The sequence below is a fragment of the Bison bison genome, unplaced genomic scaffold, assembly GCF_000754665.1.
Source record: "Bison bison bison isolate TAMUID 2011002044 unplaced genomic scaffold, Bison_UMD1.0 scf7180017864229, whole genome shotgun sequence".
Lineage (NCBI taxonomy): Eukaryota > Metazoa > Chordata > Mammalia > Artiodactyla > Bovidae > Bison > Bison bison.
This window is the reverse complement of record NW_011494801.1, coordinates 1,575,723-1,592,237: the sequence shown is the minus strand read 5'-3', so window position 1 is coordinate 1,592,237 and position 16,515 is coordinate 1,575,723. Positions and strand designations below refer to the sequence as shown.

General features: G+C 42.0%; 1 protein-coding gene across 1 annotated transcript in view; it reads left to right on the top strand.

Moving 5' to 3' along the window:
- ADCY10 (adenylate cyclase 10 (soluble)) overlaps positions 1-16,515 on the top strand; it is an 80,927-nt gene that overhangs the window by 51,119 nt on the left and 13,293 nt on the right. The window contains exons 19-25 of the mRNA XM_010846010.1: positions 1,164-1,445; positions 1,568-1,858; positions 6,688-6,757; positions 7,323-7,554; positions 9,466-9,573; positions 10,083-10,264; positions 14,326-14,482. Of these exons, the coding sequence (XP_010844312.1) occupies positions 1,164-1,445; positions 1,568-1,858; positions 6,688-6,757; positions 7,323-7,554; positions 9,466-9,573; positions 10,083-10,264; positions 14,326-14,482 (1,322 nt within the window). The remainder of the gene's footprint in view (positions 1-1,163; positions 1,446-1,567; positions 1,859-6,687; positions 6,758-7,322; positions 7,555-9,465; positions 9,574-10,082; positions 10,265-14,325; positions 14,483-16,515) is intronic.

Genomic DNA, 16,515 nt, shown 5'->3' with positions numbered 1-16,515 from the left:
AGACACTTACTCCTTGGAAGAAAAATTATGACCAACCTAGACAGCATATTGAAAAGCAGAGACATTACTTTGCCACCAAAGGTCTGTCTAGTCAAGGCTATGGTTTTTCCTGTGGTCATGTATGGATGTGAGAGTTGGACTGAAGAAAGCTGAGTGCCGAAGAATTGATGCTTTTAAACTGTGGTGTTGGAGAAGACTCTTGAGAGTCCCTTGGACTGCAAGGAGATCCAACCAGTCCATTCTGAAGGAGATCAGCCCTGGGATTTCTTTGGAAGGAATGATGCTAAAGCTGAAACTCCAGTACTTTGGCCACCTCATGCAAAGAGTTGACTCATTGGAAAAGACTCATGCTGGGAGGGATTGGGGGCAGGAGGAGAAGGGGACGACAGAGGATGAGATGGCTGGATGGCATCACTGACTCGATGGACGTGAGTCTGAGTGAACTCCCGGAGTTGGTGATGGACAGGGAGGCCTGGTGTACTGCAATTCATGGGGTTGCAAAGAGTTGGACAGAGCGACTGAACTGAACTGTCACAAGAATAAATGAATGCTGGAGCAGATAAGAGAAATTTTATTGCCAGGAAGTTCCAGGGTAGCTAGCGAAGTAGATAGGGTAGCTAGTGAAGAAGATAGGGTAGCTAGTGAAAAAGATAGAGACTGACCCACTGGAGAAGTCAGCACAGAACATGGAAGTCACGCCCTGCTCCTTTTTATTTTCTTGGCTGCACTGTGCAGTTTGTAGAATCTTAATTCCCCAACCAGGGCTTGAACCCAGGCTTTTGGCAGTGAAAGCCTGGAGACCTAACCACGGAACTGACAGGGAATTCCTGGGTCCTGCCCCTTCTGACCACTGTGGCCTCCCATGACCTCTCCTCTCCTCACACACCCCTGTCACATTTTAACACCAAATCAGAACACCTTGAAATTGATCTTATTGCCGTGGCCAATGGGACATGCATATTTTTAGGTCATAGCATCTCCATCTTTTGTACTCCTGAGTGCTATCTGCTAAGTAGGTACTAAGCAAATACTTCTTTTGGCTTAGCTCAACTGGGTATAGTTTTATGAACAGGAACTGTAGAGCTGGACAGTTTTCCATCTCTAGAATGCATTTGATAAAGACAGATGACTAATTCCCAATTTGTGTGGCTTTCTACCTGCAGAAATCTCTCTGGTCCAGCTGGATAGCATGAGCCTGTCCCATCAGATGTTGGTGAGATGTGCTGCCATCATTGGCCTAACTTTCACTACAGAGCTGTTGTTTGAGATTCTCCCTTGTTGGGACATGAAGATGATGATCAATGCCCTGGCAACCCTTGTGGAATCCAACATCTTTGATTGTTTCCAGAATGGCAAGGAGCTCCGAATGGCCCTAGAAAAGAACGCAGCTTCATTTGAGGTGAATTATCGATCCCTTTCTCTGAAGCCGCTCATTGAAGGAATGGGTGAGTAGAGCCTGGAAATGAATCATAGTTCCTTCAGTTTAAGGCACATTTTGATAAAGGAATGGATCTGTGTTTTGTAGCAGAGGCTGACTTATTTTCCATGGTGTCTCTGTCTTCTCTAGACCATGGTGAGGAGGAACAGCTCCGTGAGCTGGAAAGTGAGGTGATTCAGTGCCACATCATTCGATTCTGCAGCCCAGTGATGCAGAAAACAGCCTATGAGCTGTGGTTGAAGGACCAGAAGAAAGCGATGCACTTGAAATGCGCCCGCTTTCTGGAAGAAAACGCCCACAGGTGTGAGCCCTGCCGAAGTGGAGACTTCGTCCCCTTTCATCACTTCGCAGTGGATATCCGGCTCAACACCTTGGACTTGGATACCATTAGGAAGATGGCTAAGTCCCATGGATTTCGAAGTAAACTTTTTTCATTCCTAATTAGTCCTAATTATTCCTGGGGAAAACAAAGGCAAGACCTATAAGGAGTAGATCTAGACCATGAGGGTTTCAAGTCCTCTTCTGGCTCAGACACCACAAATGATGAGACTTAAGCAGTGTAGGTCAGTGAGGCAGGGAGAGTTGAGGAGTGTACCTGCAACTGAGTTGGCAGAACCAATCTCACTGTGAGACTGTCAGGATGGATATGGGGATAAGGACTCTGGTAGAAATGAGGTATGACCGGAGCTCAAATTATAATTTCCAAAGGGGTAAAACAGACAATCACATCAAGGGGTGGAACCCAAGGAGGGGAGCATGACCCAAGAGGGAGTAATGTTTCTTGGCAGATAAGAATGCTGTTTCTCTGTGTAGTTTGAAACAAGGTTCCAGTAGAAAAGGAGCATGAGTGGGAGAGAATTAGCCAGGACTAAACAGGTCAGGGTCCCAGAAAAGAGGGCTTGGGTTCAGGACAGGGATTCATGATGTTAAAATTTGTACCAAGTACCTAGATACAATGAATGTTGCAATCCAAAGTGAGGCAAATAGATGAATGTACAGACAAATAAAATATACAAAGGAAATAGTTGAGTATCAGTTATTATCTTGGATCCTTCATCCACATTCAAGATATGAAATGAGGAAGAGTGTGGAGAAGGCTAGGATTTGTGGGGAGATTTGGCAAGAACTGAGGAGTAACTGTGTACCCCCAAGTGGGTAACTTCCTTCATCACCCCAACCCTAGGAAGGTGTCTCCTTTGAAATTGGTTTGAGGACACAGAAAACCTCATACCTAATGAAGCCAAAGCACCCTGTGGCTGAAACAGGATCAACCTGCCCTCCCAGAGTTTGGGAAAGGATTTATTTATCCCATAAATCAGATATAACTCACCTGGGAGAAAAAGTCAGCCTGCTGCCACTTTAAGTTGCTCCTAAGAGTACCCCTAAGAGTGTGAGAAGACCCCTAGTAGTGGACTGCTGGAATAAAACAAACATTAAGAGAGCAGGCAATGGAGAGCTAAAGAAGATACATGACCAGATCAAGGTAGCTTCAGTGAAGAGTCCCAGCGTAGGGCTACAGTCAAAGCACCAGCGAAAGTATTCATAGTAAAGAGTTGACTGACAGATAAAAGGGAAAGAATACTCCAGACTCTCTGGAATCAGTGAGTCTTATTTTACAAATACATATATAATATAAATATGTATGTTTTAATTAATTTACTTGTTTGGTGAGGAGTAAAATCAGCTGGCAGCTAGCAGACAGGTCAATTGGAGCAGAGCTGGTCTTCAGCAGGCTGGCTAGGGCCACCAGAGAGAACAACTTGAGTTATTTCAGGTTCTCCAATGTACCATAACTTTCACTCCGGAGCATATATGTTGGGATGTCTCTGAGAAATGTCTGCTGATGTCCATTCATCAGCACCTTCAGCTGAGTGAGGCTAGGGCTCAACTATTTCCCTTATCAGAATTTTTCACCTATTTAGAAGGGTATCAACTAGATATCTTTAAAGACATTTTTTAGATTTCCTGAAAGTTTTACCATAAAAACAATAGTCCCAAGACCTACTGTCCTGCATTCGTATGTTCAGTAGTTCTTCTCATTTTTTTTTTTTTTAAGATTTTTTTTATTTTTTTGGTGTGGACCATTTTCAGTGGTTATATATGGATGTGAAAGTTGGACCATAAAGAAGGTTGAGCACCAAAGAATTGATGCTTTCAAATTGTGGTGCTGGAGAGGACTCTTGAGAGTCCTTGGAGTGCAAGGAGATCAAACCAGTCAATCCTAAAGGAAATCACCCTGAATATTCATCAAAAGGACATCAGTGATGCTAAGCTCCAATACTTTGTCCACGTGATGCAAAGAACCGACTCATTGGAAGAAACCTTGATGCTGGGAAAGATTGAGGGAAGGAGGAGAAGGGGGCGACAGAGGATGAGATGGTCGGATGGCATCACCAACTCAATGAACATGAGTTTGAGCAAAATCTGGGAGATTGTGAAGGACAGGGAAGCCTGGTGTGCTGCAGTCCATGGGGTCACAAAAAGTCAGAGAGGACTTAGCCACTGAATAGCAACAAAATTTTTAAAGTCTTTTATTGAATTTGTTACAATATTGCTTATGTTGGTTTTGTTGGCCTTGAGGCATGTGGGATCTTAGCTCCCCAACCAGGGATGGAACCTGTACCCCCTGCTTTGGAAGGCGAAGTCTTAACTGCTGGACAATGAGGGCAGTCACAAGGGGAAATATTTTTAACTTAGCTCTTCTTTCTAGTCATTACCTCCATATGCTAAGTGATATGTTAATGCTGCTTTTTAAAAAATCAAATTCTGACATCACCTGTTTTAGTCTTGCTATGGTAGGTGAAAATCTAACTTTATTACACCACTCTTGGGCACCTCTCTCCCAATGTTGTTATAGCACTATCATTAGATAAATGAATCAAGTATCTACATTATTAAGACTATGTAACTGCTGTTATAGAACTAAGTAATATACTGTGAATAGATTTCTTAAAAAAAGTTTATTTTTCCTAGAGTTTTTATGAAATTTTCTTTTTGCAATGTCTTTGCTATAATATCCTGTTTCAGTCTTGGCTGAAAGACAAAAACAAAGACATTTGTGATCTCCAAATCTCCCCTAAGTGTGAGGTATGCTTTTAAGTAATATTGGAGAAGGGCATGTTAATATCATACGAGTTTCAAGAACACAGCACTAGGTATGAATCAGTGAAGTTGATTCCCTTTTCAATTCTCTCTCCTTCCTAAAAACTTATTTTCTAAGTTTTGATCCATCTAAGGATGGACAGCCCACGGGCTCCCTCCTGGGTTCTTTCCTTGCACCTACTCTACCTAATTCTTTAGGGACCACTCCTCTTATCCCTTTGATCTTCTCAATATGCGATTTTCTCATTCAACATTTCATTTACTCATTTAGTAAATATTTATTGAGTTTCTTCTATGTGCCAGAGGTTGTTCTAGGCACATCGATAGAGCAGAAGGAGCCAGCAAAATGGGCAGCCATTGAGGAAAGAAAGCAAGGGAATGGGTGTTACAGAAGCTGGTAAAAGCAAGGAGAGGTCAGTTGTTGCAAATACTGCCAAGAGGTATAATGAGATGCAGACAAAGATGTAATGTTTGGATCTGGCAACTTGTTTTTACTGGTAACTCTAACAAGAAAGTTTTAGAGGAGTAGGGGGATAAAGGCATAATTCAGTTTATTCAGCTTCTATTCACCAGAGATGAACTGGATGGCAGACTAGGAAAGTGAAAGTCTCTCAGTCCTGTCTGATTCTTTGCAACCCCATGGACTATACAGTCCATGGAATTCTCCAGGCCAGAATACTGGAGTGGGTAGCCTTTCCCTTCTCCAGGGATCTTCCGAACTCAGGGATCAAACTCAGGTCTTGCACATTGCAGCAGATTCTTTACTAGCTGAGCCACCAAGGAAGCCCAAGAATACTGGAGTGGGTAGCCCATCCCTTCTCCAGAGGATCGTCCCACCCCAGGAATGGAACCGGGGTCTCCTGCATTGCAGGCAGATTCTTTACCAACTGAGCTATCAGGGAAGCCAGACAGCAGACGAGGAGAGGTGGACAAATCAGTCCTTATACAGTATGATAAAGGATGATGATAGAGGCTGATTGGGGCCATTGGACACACAAGTTTGGGCACTAACTCTAAGGGGCAAAGGCACAGAAGGCTTTCAGAAGAAGGTGGTAGTAGATACTCAGACTGCATTTTATAAATTGAAAGATCTGTGGAGTAATGCATTTATCTTGGAGTCCGGAGACTTATATCACTAACAGATCTGAGACAAGTCCCTTCTACTCTCTAGGATTGTTCCATCTCCTCGAATGGAGAAGTGGCTGGATTCAACAATCCTCATTTGTTTTCTGTTTTAAGATCTTTATGGAATTTTCTAACCTATTGCAGTCTGGATAGACTGAAGGTTTTAAATTCAAGGCTCTCTGCCCTTAAGTTATTCCCCTTTTGGGGGTATTCCATTAAATGTCAATTTCTCTGTTAGAAGCTGACATCATTTTCTTCAGCATTATTAATTTATACTTTGAGTTGTGCTTAGTCACTTCAGTGTGTGACTCTTTGTGACCCCATGGGCTGCAGCCTGCCAGGTTCCTCTGATCATGGGGATTCTCCAGGCGAGAATACTGGAGTGGGTTGCCATGCCCTCCTCCAGGATACTTGTAGTAAATTATGATTGTGTTATCATCTAAAACAAACCCCACTATTTCAGTGGGTTCACACAATAGAATGATAGCTTTTTTCTGTCCACGTAATGATCCAGTGAGCATTTTGACAATGAGCCTTGTTCACAGTCAGTCAGGGACCCAGGCTCCATCTGTGTTGTGGGTTTGCTATCCCTTAGATCTCCACAATGAATTTGTTTTCCTGTGAAAGGAGAAGGTGGTGAAGATATCTAACCATCTCAATTCAGAGGTGACATATATTATTTCTGATGGAATCCCATTTTTAAACTTAACACATGGCTTCACTTAAGAGTGAATGAAGAGTGAATGTAATAGGAGGAAATTCCATGGTGGTCCAGTGGTTAGGACTCACTCGGTGCTTTCACTGACATGGGCTTGGAACTGATATCCTGCAAGCTGCACAGCATGACAGGGACCAAAAAGGAAAAAGAAAAAGATGCAAAAGGACTGAGAAATGTAGATCCTGGCTAGGCAACAACAATTTTATTGTGGAAAGGGAACAGGAAGCTTCAGTATACCCCAGACATCTCTGCCACGTGATCATTTCAACGACTGATACAACTCACTTGTTTGTTTATTTTCCAGCTGAAGAAGAGATCACTTTTTCAAGAATAGAGACTTCTAAGAAATCTGAAATATTTTCCGAAAATCTCAGGTACAGTCATCTATAATTGTTTAGAAAATAGAGCATGAACAATTGGCATTAAATTCAGACCATTGTTAGAATCATTTGTTTGGTCAGTACTCTGGCTCTTTAAGGCACAAGTCAGAGGGTTATGTTTTAAGTCTAATCAGTCATTATGTAACCGAGCAGGATCGTGGTGGGTCCTTCCCAAGACAGACCGTAGCACCTCACGGCACCCCATGTCCTCTGCTGTATGTAACTCCTCTCTGAAAATACGTAGATAGTAGTATCTGATTCATACTTCCTGAGTTATTTTACAGATGCTAAAACCTACCAAATGGAGGAAATCTACATTAGATTTTCTTTTATTTTTCTGTCCACACTGTGTGGCATGTGGGATCTTATTTCCCTGACCAGGGATGGAACCTGAGCTCCCTGCAGTGGAAGCTCAGAGTCTAAACCACTACACCACCAGGGAAGTCCCTACATTAGGTTTTCTTATCTTGCTCTTTTATTTGTTTTAAAAGATAGTTTCATATCAAATCCTATCTATATCTACAAGTTATTACTCCTATTTATTTCTGCATTTGGACAGTTCTGAAGAAATAAGAGAAAAGATCTTGAGTTTCTTTGATAACATTATAACAAAAATGAAGATGTCTGAAGATAATGTCATCCCTTTGGAATCGTGCCAGTGTGAGGAGATCCTAGAGATTGTCATCATGCCTCTGGCTCACCATTTTCTTGCTTTGGAAGAAAACAACAAAGCCTTATATTACTTCCTAGAACTTGTGTCTGCTTATCTCGTCTTGGGTGATAATTATATGGTAAGCTGTTTCTACCCAGATCACCTCCATCCTTGAGACAAATTACAGATCAGAGAGCCAGAAGGGAAGCTCTAGTTTTTGTTTTGTTTTGTTTTGTTTATTGCTTCGTGTTCTTGATTCCTGCCAGTAGCCTCTTCCTTTGAAAATCAAATTGCTCAGAGGGCAAATGACCTGAGATTGAAGAAAGTCAGAACAAACCGCAACTACCATTATACATTATATTGCCACCTTTAAAAACTTGCTATGGATTGTCTACCTATATGAGACTCTGGTCTCAACTCTTCAGTTTCAGTACAGACTTCCTCAGTAATGTCCCAGATGCATTTGCCCTCTGTCTTCCCCAAATATCTGTCAGCACAATACCTGTAGGTCTTTGAATAAGAACAAATCTAGTTTTACTCTTGTGATCTATGAAGGGGCTCACTCACTTTGGTTTTCATGTAATTTGTGCTAAGTTATCATACATACCTTTAGGCTACCAAAGCACTAGTGAATGCTTCTCCAGGATAACTGTAAATAAGTTTCAGGGCAATATGCCCTTAGAAATGTGGGGATTTGATACATATAATTAAATGAAAGAATTCATTGTTAAGTTTGGAAGCCCTGAACTGAATAAAGATAAGCAGGTTTCTGTACTACCAATATTCAGAGCCTTTATATGCTAAGATGCACAGAAATCTCCTGGAGGGTTGGGCTAGGACTGGGACATATTATTTCTCTTAAACTTATTTGACCTTAGATCACTTTTCATAGAGTAGCTGGCTGGACTAAGCTTCCATGAACTCATTTGAGGAAATGTCTTTCTGGGCCTTGCTTCATCTGACTTCCAGCCAGCTTCGGGAAAAGCTTCCCACACCTGAGTAGCCGTGGTTGCCACCCTTCATGCCTGCACTGGTGGACCCATCCAGATTTTATAGTGGTGGCCTAATTAACCCCTACAACTTAGATTTATATAAGATTTTTAAATTAAATTATTAAAAATGTCAGTAAGCTCTGGTTCTCTCAAGTATTTTGAAGGAAAGCCTTCAAAATATAATATGTATTTTATACACATATGTGAAGAAGAGGGTGATGTGGCCAGTGAATCCCAGAAAGAGAAGGTTTAGGTAGCCTTGGGGGCCAACTTGCTGAGCCTGTGCTCACCCTCCTCTCACTCTACAGGGAGTGATGAATGTTCAGGAAAACAATGATTGATTGGAAGCAGAGCCTAGAGCAGGGTCCCACAATGTGCCATTTGCATCCCCCTCTCCCAGCATAGAAACCTTGTCTCCCTTTCAGCCTTCTACACATACCACTTAGACTGCATGAGACCTGCGGACGTTGTCTCACCTTATTTTACTCTTCAAGTCTGAGCTTGCCTTTGTGTTCACATGTGCCAAGACTCTCTTAATGATGTTTCATTGAAGATGAAGTGACAAAGGTTATTAAGGGCCTTAACTTTCTCTTCTACCTCCCAAAGATGGCCCTGACCAGAAAAAAAAAAAAAATGGAAACAGTCCATGATTCATTCCATAGGTAGAGACTGGCCTTCATGGATGTGGGGATGGTCTCAGGAGCCATGAGAACATGGTTGGAAATAGGGGACCTGGGGATGGAATTACTCAAAGAGGGAAACTGCCCTGGGGAAAACTTCAGGTAAGATGTCTTATATGACAACATGAAGAAAGAAGGAGATTTCTAGATTCATCTTCTAGAATGAGAGATTCAGTGACCAAGATGGACATGAAGGTGATATGTATCTTCAGCAGGAACTTTCTCCACCCCTCCTTTCTGATCAGGGGCTAAAGGTAGAGATGGAATCAGGAGCTGGAGTGGTCCTGACTCTCTTCCTTCAGTGGAGTTTGGGGCAATGGCCCCTGTGGTCCTGATCACCGTTGACTCAACATTTTCTGCTCCTTGTGCTGGTTGCAGGCTTATCTATATTTGAATGAGGGAGAGAGGTTGCTGAAAATTCTCAAGAAGGACAAATCTTGGAGTAAGACTTTTGAATGGGCTACCTTTTTTACCCTCAAAGGTCAGGTAAGAAATCATTAGAAACGTGATTAACCTGTTATTTATCACTGGGGCTTTATATAGAAGAAGTCATAGAAGTCATCCCTATACTTTCTACCTCCTCCTCCCATCCTCTGCCACAGATCTTTTCCAAGACTCCAGGATCCCAAGCCCTGGGACTCAAACTTCCTTACCATCACTTTCTGCAGCAAGATCTTCCTTAGCCTCTCAGTGACAGCTTTATGAAATATTTTTTGTAACAACCTCCAAAAAAGGGACAGGAATAAGTAAACATTTTCTCAGAGGTAGATTATGAACAATGAGGATGCAAAATCCTAGTCATTCAACCATCCTTCCACAGATATATCCAAGAAACATTTCAGATTATGCCAAGCACAGGAGGATTTTGTTCCTGGGCTTTAAATTACTTAAAAAAAAAAAAAAAGATTCCTAAATTAAGTATTTTTGGAACATATAAACCAAGCTTGGAATAATTGCCTTTTTCTTTCCTTTCTTCCCCTTTCTTCTCCTTCTAGGTCTGTTTCAACATGGGCCAGATGGTGCTTGCCAAAAAAATGCTGAGGAAGGCTCTGAAGTTCCTCAATAGAATCTTTCCTTACAACTTAATCTCCTTGTTTCTCCAGACTCGGGTTGAAAAAAACAGACACTTTCATTATGTGAATCAGAATCAACAGGCCCAAGAGAGCTCACCTCCAGGGTAAGGAAAGAGCTGCAGAGAGCTAGGGGTCTCATCTCACTCCCCAGAAGGAGAGAGACCTGCACATAGTCCAGCAGTCCCCAAAGAGCGGGCCTCTAACAGGCGCGAGGAGTCCAGGTGGCTTGCTAGTGAGGGAGAGGTGGCGGGCTCCCAGGCCAGGGCTGGGTTGCCTCAGAACAACTTAACAGGCAGCTTTTGCCAAAGGAGTTCAGGTGACAAAAACGTAAAGGAGCCCTTTGCAAGATGAGCTCCAGTGCCTCCCCTACTCGTCTCACCCACTAACCCCTTGACCATCCATGTTTCAATGGGAATCTGTACCACCTGTTCCTAGAGCCTCAGTCAAAAGTCATCTTCCAATTCAGTGCTAAAACCCTGGGTATTGTCCCTGCCCCAGAGAAAAATGGCAGGTCCTGAAGACATCTGCTAAAATTCAAAATGGCCCATCCATTTTTGTATCTCCATTGATAGAAAATCTGTGGGTTACAGAGGGTAGCTATCGATCAAGATTATACCATTAAGATCTGTACATTTCAACATGTAAATTTTATCTATAAAAGAACTACAAAGAATAATGAGGTGGTGTAGAGGAGGGATACAGTGAGTAAAATAACAGATGCAATGATAATGTTGATAGTTGTTGGAGCTGAATGCTGGGTATATGTACCTCATATTTTTCTGTTTTATTGTGTATGTTTAAAATTTTCCACATCAAACTTTTTATAATATATTCTACCTACCTAGGAAAAGACCAAAAGAGGTGTCACCTAGTTGGGGATCTGGAGAACTGACAGATGATCTGTTCCACCCCGGGAGAGGCCAGTAGCAATATTCCTACAGGTTCTGCTGCTGCTACTGCTGCTGCCAAGTCGCATCAGTCATGTCTGACTCTGTGCGACCCCCATAGACGGCAGCCCACCAGGCTCCTCTGTCCTTGGGATTCTCTAGGCAAGAACACTGGAGTGGGTTGCCATTTCCTTCTCCAATGCATGAAAGTGAAAAATGAAAGTGAAGTCGCTCAGTCGTGTCTGACTCCTAGCAACCCCATGGACTGCAGCACACCAGGTTCTGCCTGAGATACAAATATCTATGTCTATGAGCAAACGGCTGAAATCCTTTTGCAACCTCACCAAAAACTGCCTTCCCCAGTTTCCTGAAAGTGTTCTCTTGACTGGGGTAGGGTGGAGGGGGACAGGGTTGGAAATGAGGTGAAGCTGAGCCCCTTTGCAGGTTGGAATCAGGCTCCTGAGAATCTAAAGCCTGCTGCCTCAGAGGATGCCAGGGGAGAGAGGGGCAGGGAGAGGCTCAGTAGAGATCTCTCTGAGAGATAAGAGAGAATTGAAGTTTGGGTCACAGAGAGTTGTCAGATGAAATAAAGGATGCCTAGTTAAATTTGAAGTTCAGATCAATAATGAATGATTTTTTTGTTTAGTATACATTATATCACACAAGATACTTAAGGCATAGGCATTTTAAAAGAATTATTTTGAAATTCAGATTTAACTCAGCATCCTATATTTTCATTCCCTAAATCCAATAAGCCTAATATACAGCCCCATTTTGTAAAAGGAATAAGAAGTTCCTGCACAAGAGGAGTGGAGAAGGCAATGGCACCCCACTCCAGTACTCTTGCCTGGAAAATCCCATGGATGGAGGAGCATGGAAGGCTGCAGTCCATGGGGTCGCTGAGGGTTGGACACGACTGAACGACTTCACTTTCATTTTTCACTTTCATGCATTGGAGAAGGAAATGACAACCCACTCCAGTGTTCTTGCCTGGAGAATCCCAGGGACGGGGGAGCCTGGTGGGCTGCTGTCTATGGGGTTGCACAGAGTCGGACATGACTAAAGTGACTTAGCAGTAGCAGCAGCAGCACAAGAGGAGAAGGTGAAAAATTGATGATCAGGAAGAAAGTACAGAGCTTAAAATGCTCTCCAGTCAAAAGGTTCTCATCTCAAAAATAAGGACACAAAGAAATACCTTTAATGTCAGAGTTTCCATAGCTTCGTCCCTGTTATAAGGGATTTTTACATTCTCCATGTTTCCTTAGAACCTTTAAAAAATAATTTCCACAACAGAATGAATGTCGTCAGTGTTACTGAACTGAGAGTACCTGGAGTTCTTCATTACGAATCTCTAGGATAGGGACTTCCCTGCTGGTCCAGTGTCTAAGACCCTGTATCCCAGTGCAGGGGGGCCTGGGTTTGATCCCTGGTCACGGAACTAGATCCCACGTGCTGCAGCTAAACTAAGACCATGTACAGCCAAATGAATATTCTTTTTTTTTTTTTTTTTTTTAAGAATCTCTAGGATATCTTTATTCCTTCTCAACTTTACTTAAGATCTCTTTTTTGATAGTTATTTATAATTATATTTTGTTTTCTTGGCTTTGTTAAATTACTAATATTGTAGCCAGTTTAGGGTCCCCTTTTTATCACAAACAGAAAAGATCGGGGGCTACATTATCAATTAAATGATTTGTGGAGGCTGAGACTGAGTCCCCAAACATTCTCGGTAGGTGGTCAGTCATCCTTTCCTTGAATAATTCCAGCACAGGAAGTTCACCATCTCCTGCAGCATTCCACCCCATAGTCAGAATGTGTCTTAGTCCCTCTGGACTGCTATGACAAAGTGCCACAGGCTGGGTAGCTTATTAACAGCAGACTATTGCTCACAGTTGTGGAGGCCGGGAGTCTGAGGCCCTAGTGGCAGTACAGTGAGGCCAGGCCCTCTTAAGACTTCTTGTCATATCCACACTTGGTGGAAAGGCGCCAGGAACTTTTATAAGAGCTCTAATCCCATTCAAGAGGGTTCCGAGAATCATAACCTAATCGTGTCCTAAAGGCCCCGCTACTAATCCTGTTACTTTTTAGGAGTTAGAATTCAAACTTGGGGGGATGAATTCAGACCACAGCAGAATGGATTTGTGTAAAGTACTCATTTCATTTGTTAAGCTAAGACCTAGGTCCTGACAGCAGTGTGTATAGGAAATGACACACTGGACTGGCTAGGCTGGAGGTGGAGCTGCAGTCCTGGCACTGTTACATTCTAGCTCTGTTACTTTTACTTGATTACTTAACCTGAGTCTCACTCTCTGCTTATGTAAAATGGGGTTAATTATTCCTTCCTTTCTTATGGAGTCATCCTCAGACACAAATGAGATAAAATTATATAAATGTGCTTTTTAAATAATTTCACTTAAATGGCAGTGACCTGACAGGGGCCAGGTCTTATATATAACTAAATTATAAATAAATTTATAGATGTAAATAAAATGATTTACATCTGTGCTCTTACATATAAATAAATTATCTTAATTAATCATCACAAAGCATTATGGTTTCCATTGTGCAGTGGAGAAAATGGGCTTCATAAAAACTAATATGCATGTACAACAAGGTCCTACGGTATAGCACAAGGAACTATATTCAATATTCTGTGATATATCACAATGGAAAAGAATATTTTAAAAAATAATGTATATATGTGTGTGTGTGATTGAATCAGTGCTATACAGCAGATATTAACACAACATTTGTAAATCAACTGTACATCAATAAAAAATATTGCTTGCTGAAACTGAAAAAAAATTAATGTGCATGTTAATTTACATGTAGGGCTTCCCTGATAGCTCAGTTGGTAAAGAATCTGCTGGCAACAGAGGAGACCCCGGTCTGATTCCTGGGTTGGGAAGATCCGCTGGAGAAGGGATAGGCTATGCATTCCAGTATTCTTAGGCTTCCCTGGTGGCTCAGCCTGTAAAGAATTTGCCTGCAATGAGGGAGACCTGGGTTCCATCCCTGGGTTGTGAAGATCCCCTGGAGAAGGGAAAGACTACTCATTCCAGTGTTTGGGCCTGGAGAATGTCCATGGGGTCGCAGAGTCGGACACAACATGTAAACTTAATTTTAAGTTTAATTTTAAGTTTAAGTAAGGGAAACAGGCCTCAAACTCAAGTCTATTCAGACCCCCACGCCGGTACTGAGGACTCTGCACCTGTGCTTCCCTCAAGTATGTTGGTGATGATACCTTTTTCTTTTGTCCTGTGTGTATCCTTTAATAGGAAGAAGAGGCTGGCACAGCTTTACCAGCAAACCACTTGTTTCTCCTTGCTGTGGCAAATCTATAGCTTAAATTTTTTTTTCCACTACAAGTATTATTGTCACCTGGCAGCTCTGATGCAAGTGAATACTGCACTGGAAACTCAAGATGATTTCCAGGTAGGGTATTTTTATAGCTGCTTTTTATATATCTGAATCTCACTTGGAGAGAAAAGCCGGATGAAATCCAATCAAAATTCAAAATAATGAAGGTATAATAAAAGCCTTCCAGGCTGAATTGTTCTGCCGAGGCCCACAGTTGTCAAACATTTTGATCCCAGAATCCCCTTATACTTTTAATAATTGAGGACCTCCAATAGCTTTTTATGGGCTTCCCAGGTGGCTCAGTGGTTAAAGAATACGCCTGCAATGCAGGAGATGCAGGAGACATAGGTTTATCCCTGGGTCGGAAACATCCCCTGGAGAAGGGCATGGTAACCCACCCCAGTATTCTTGCCTAGAGAATCCCATGGACAGAGGAGCCTGGTGGACTGCAGTCCACAGGGTCATAAAGAGTCGGAAGTGACTGAGCATGCATGCAATAGCTTTTTATGTGGGTTTGTATATTTCTATGGGTTTATGTACTTTTATATGGGTTCATACATTTATATAGGTTGTATCTACTGATATTGCTATATGTGAAACAAAAACTGAGGTACTTTAAAAATATTTTGGGGGGACTTCCCTGGCAGTCCAGTGGTTAAGACTCCATGCTTCCACTGCAGGAGGCACAGGTACCATCCCTGGTCAAGGAACCGGAATCCTACTTAAAAAAAAAAAAAAATTAAAGAAAATAAACCAATGACACATGAATATAATGAACATTTTCATTGGAAAAAAATGCTATTTCCCCAGACAAAAAATTTAGTGAGAATGGCATGTATTACATTTTTGCAAATACCTTAATGTCTGATTTCACAGAGGACAGGCTAAAATCTCAATCTGCTTCTATCTTCACTTCATTGTAATGTCACCTGATTCTCTCCTGGAAAACTCCACATTGTACACATAAGAGGATGAAGGTGAAAAAGAAAATGTAAAAGGATAATTCTTTTTAAAAAGATAAAATCATTCGTCCAAAGGTTAGGACTCTGTGCTCGCACCTCTCACTGCCTCAGCTCAATCCTTGGTCAAGGAACTAAAATCCCATAAGCTGCACAAAATGGCCAAAACAAAAAAATGTAAAAGAGCACACATCAAAGATTTTATTGAGCTCATTAAAATTAGTGAGAGAACTAGTAAGACGTTACAACTGGTTCCCAGGAGAATTTAATTTACGAATGTATGCAAAACTAGTCAAGCCACAGAGCAGGAATAAAATCACTTATATTCCATCAAACATTTATATTTCTATGAAAAAGAATCATTTACATCACTACCAGTTTTCTATAGTATACAGAATTGTAAAGTAGCCCAATGACAGTGAAAAGCAGAGATTACCTTGGTAAGTAAGCTGGACAGGACACATTTTGATTTTGTTTTGTTTTATTTTGGCCCATTTCAAATTCTTTCACTATTTTTCCTGACCCAAATCTCTTGATGTTATGCAATTCGCTTTGATCTCTTCACACCCTGAGTTCCTAGAATGGTGTCTGCCATGTAGTACGTACTCAACAAATATTTTTTTTGAATGAAATGTTTTACTTCTCCTTCATCCTTGGGGCTATCTCCTAAAAGTGTGGTGGAGTAAGGGGCAGGGAAGACATAAAAGGGAAAAGTCAAAATTGGAAAGTGAATCAAAAGATGCTTGTTAACAACATGGCTGTGACCGAGGCCAGAAGAGGAGGGAAAATCTCCCCTGGGTGTTCAAAGCAGATGAGGTGCTCTGTGTAGGATAACAGTGAGAAAGAACGGGTACCAGGAGAGTAGTTTCCAGGGCTTCCCCAGTGGTCCAGTGGTTAAGAATCTGCCTGCCATCGCAGGGGCCATGTGTTCAATCCCTGGTCTGGGAAGAGTCCACATGGAGCAGAGCCACTAAAAGCCACGGGCCACAGCTACTGGAGCCTATCGTCCTAGAGCTCGGACTCCACAAGAGACGCCCCGGCAACAGAAGCCAGTACACTGCAATGTGGAATAGCCCCTGCTCACCACAGCTAAAGAAAGTGCACACACAGCAACCAAATGTTCATAAAGACAAAAAATAGTAGTAAAAA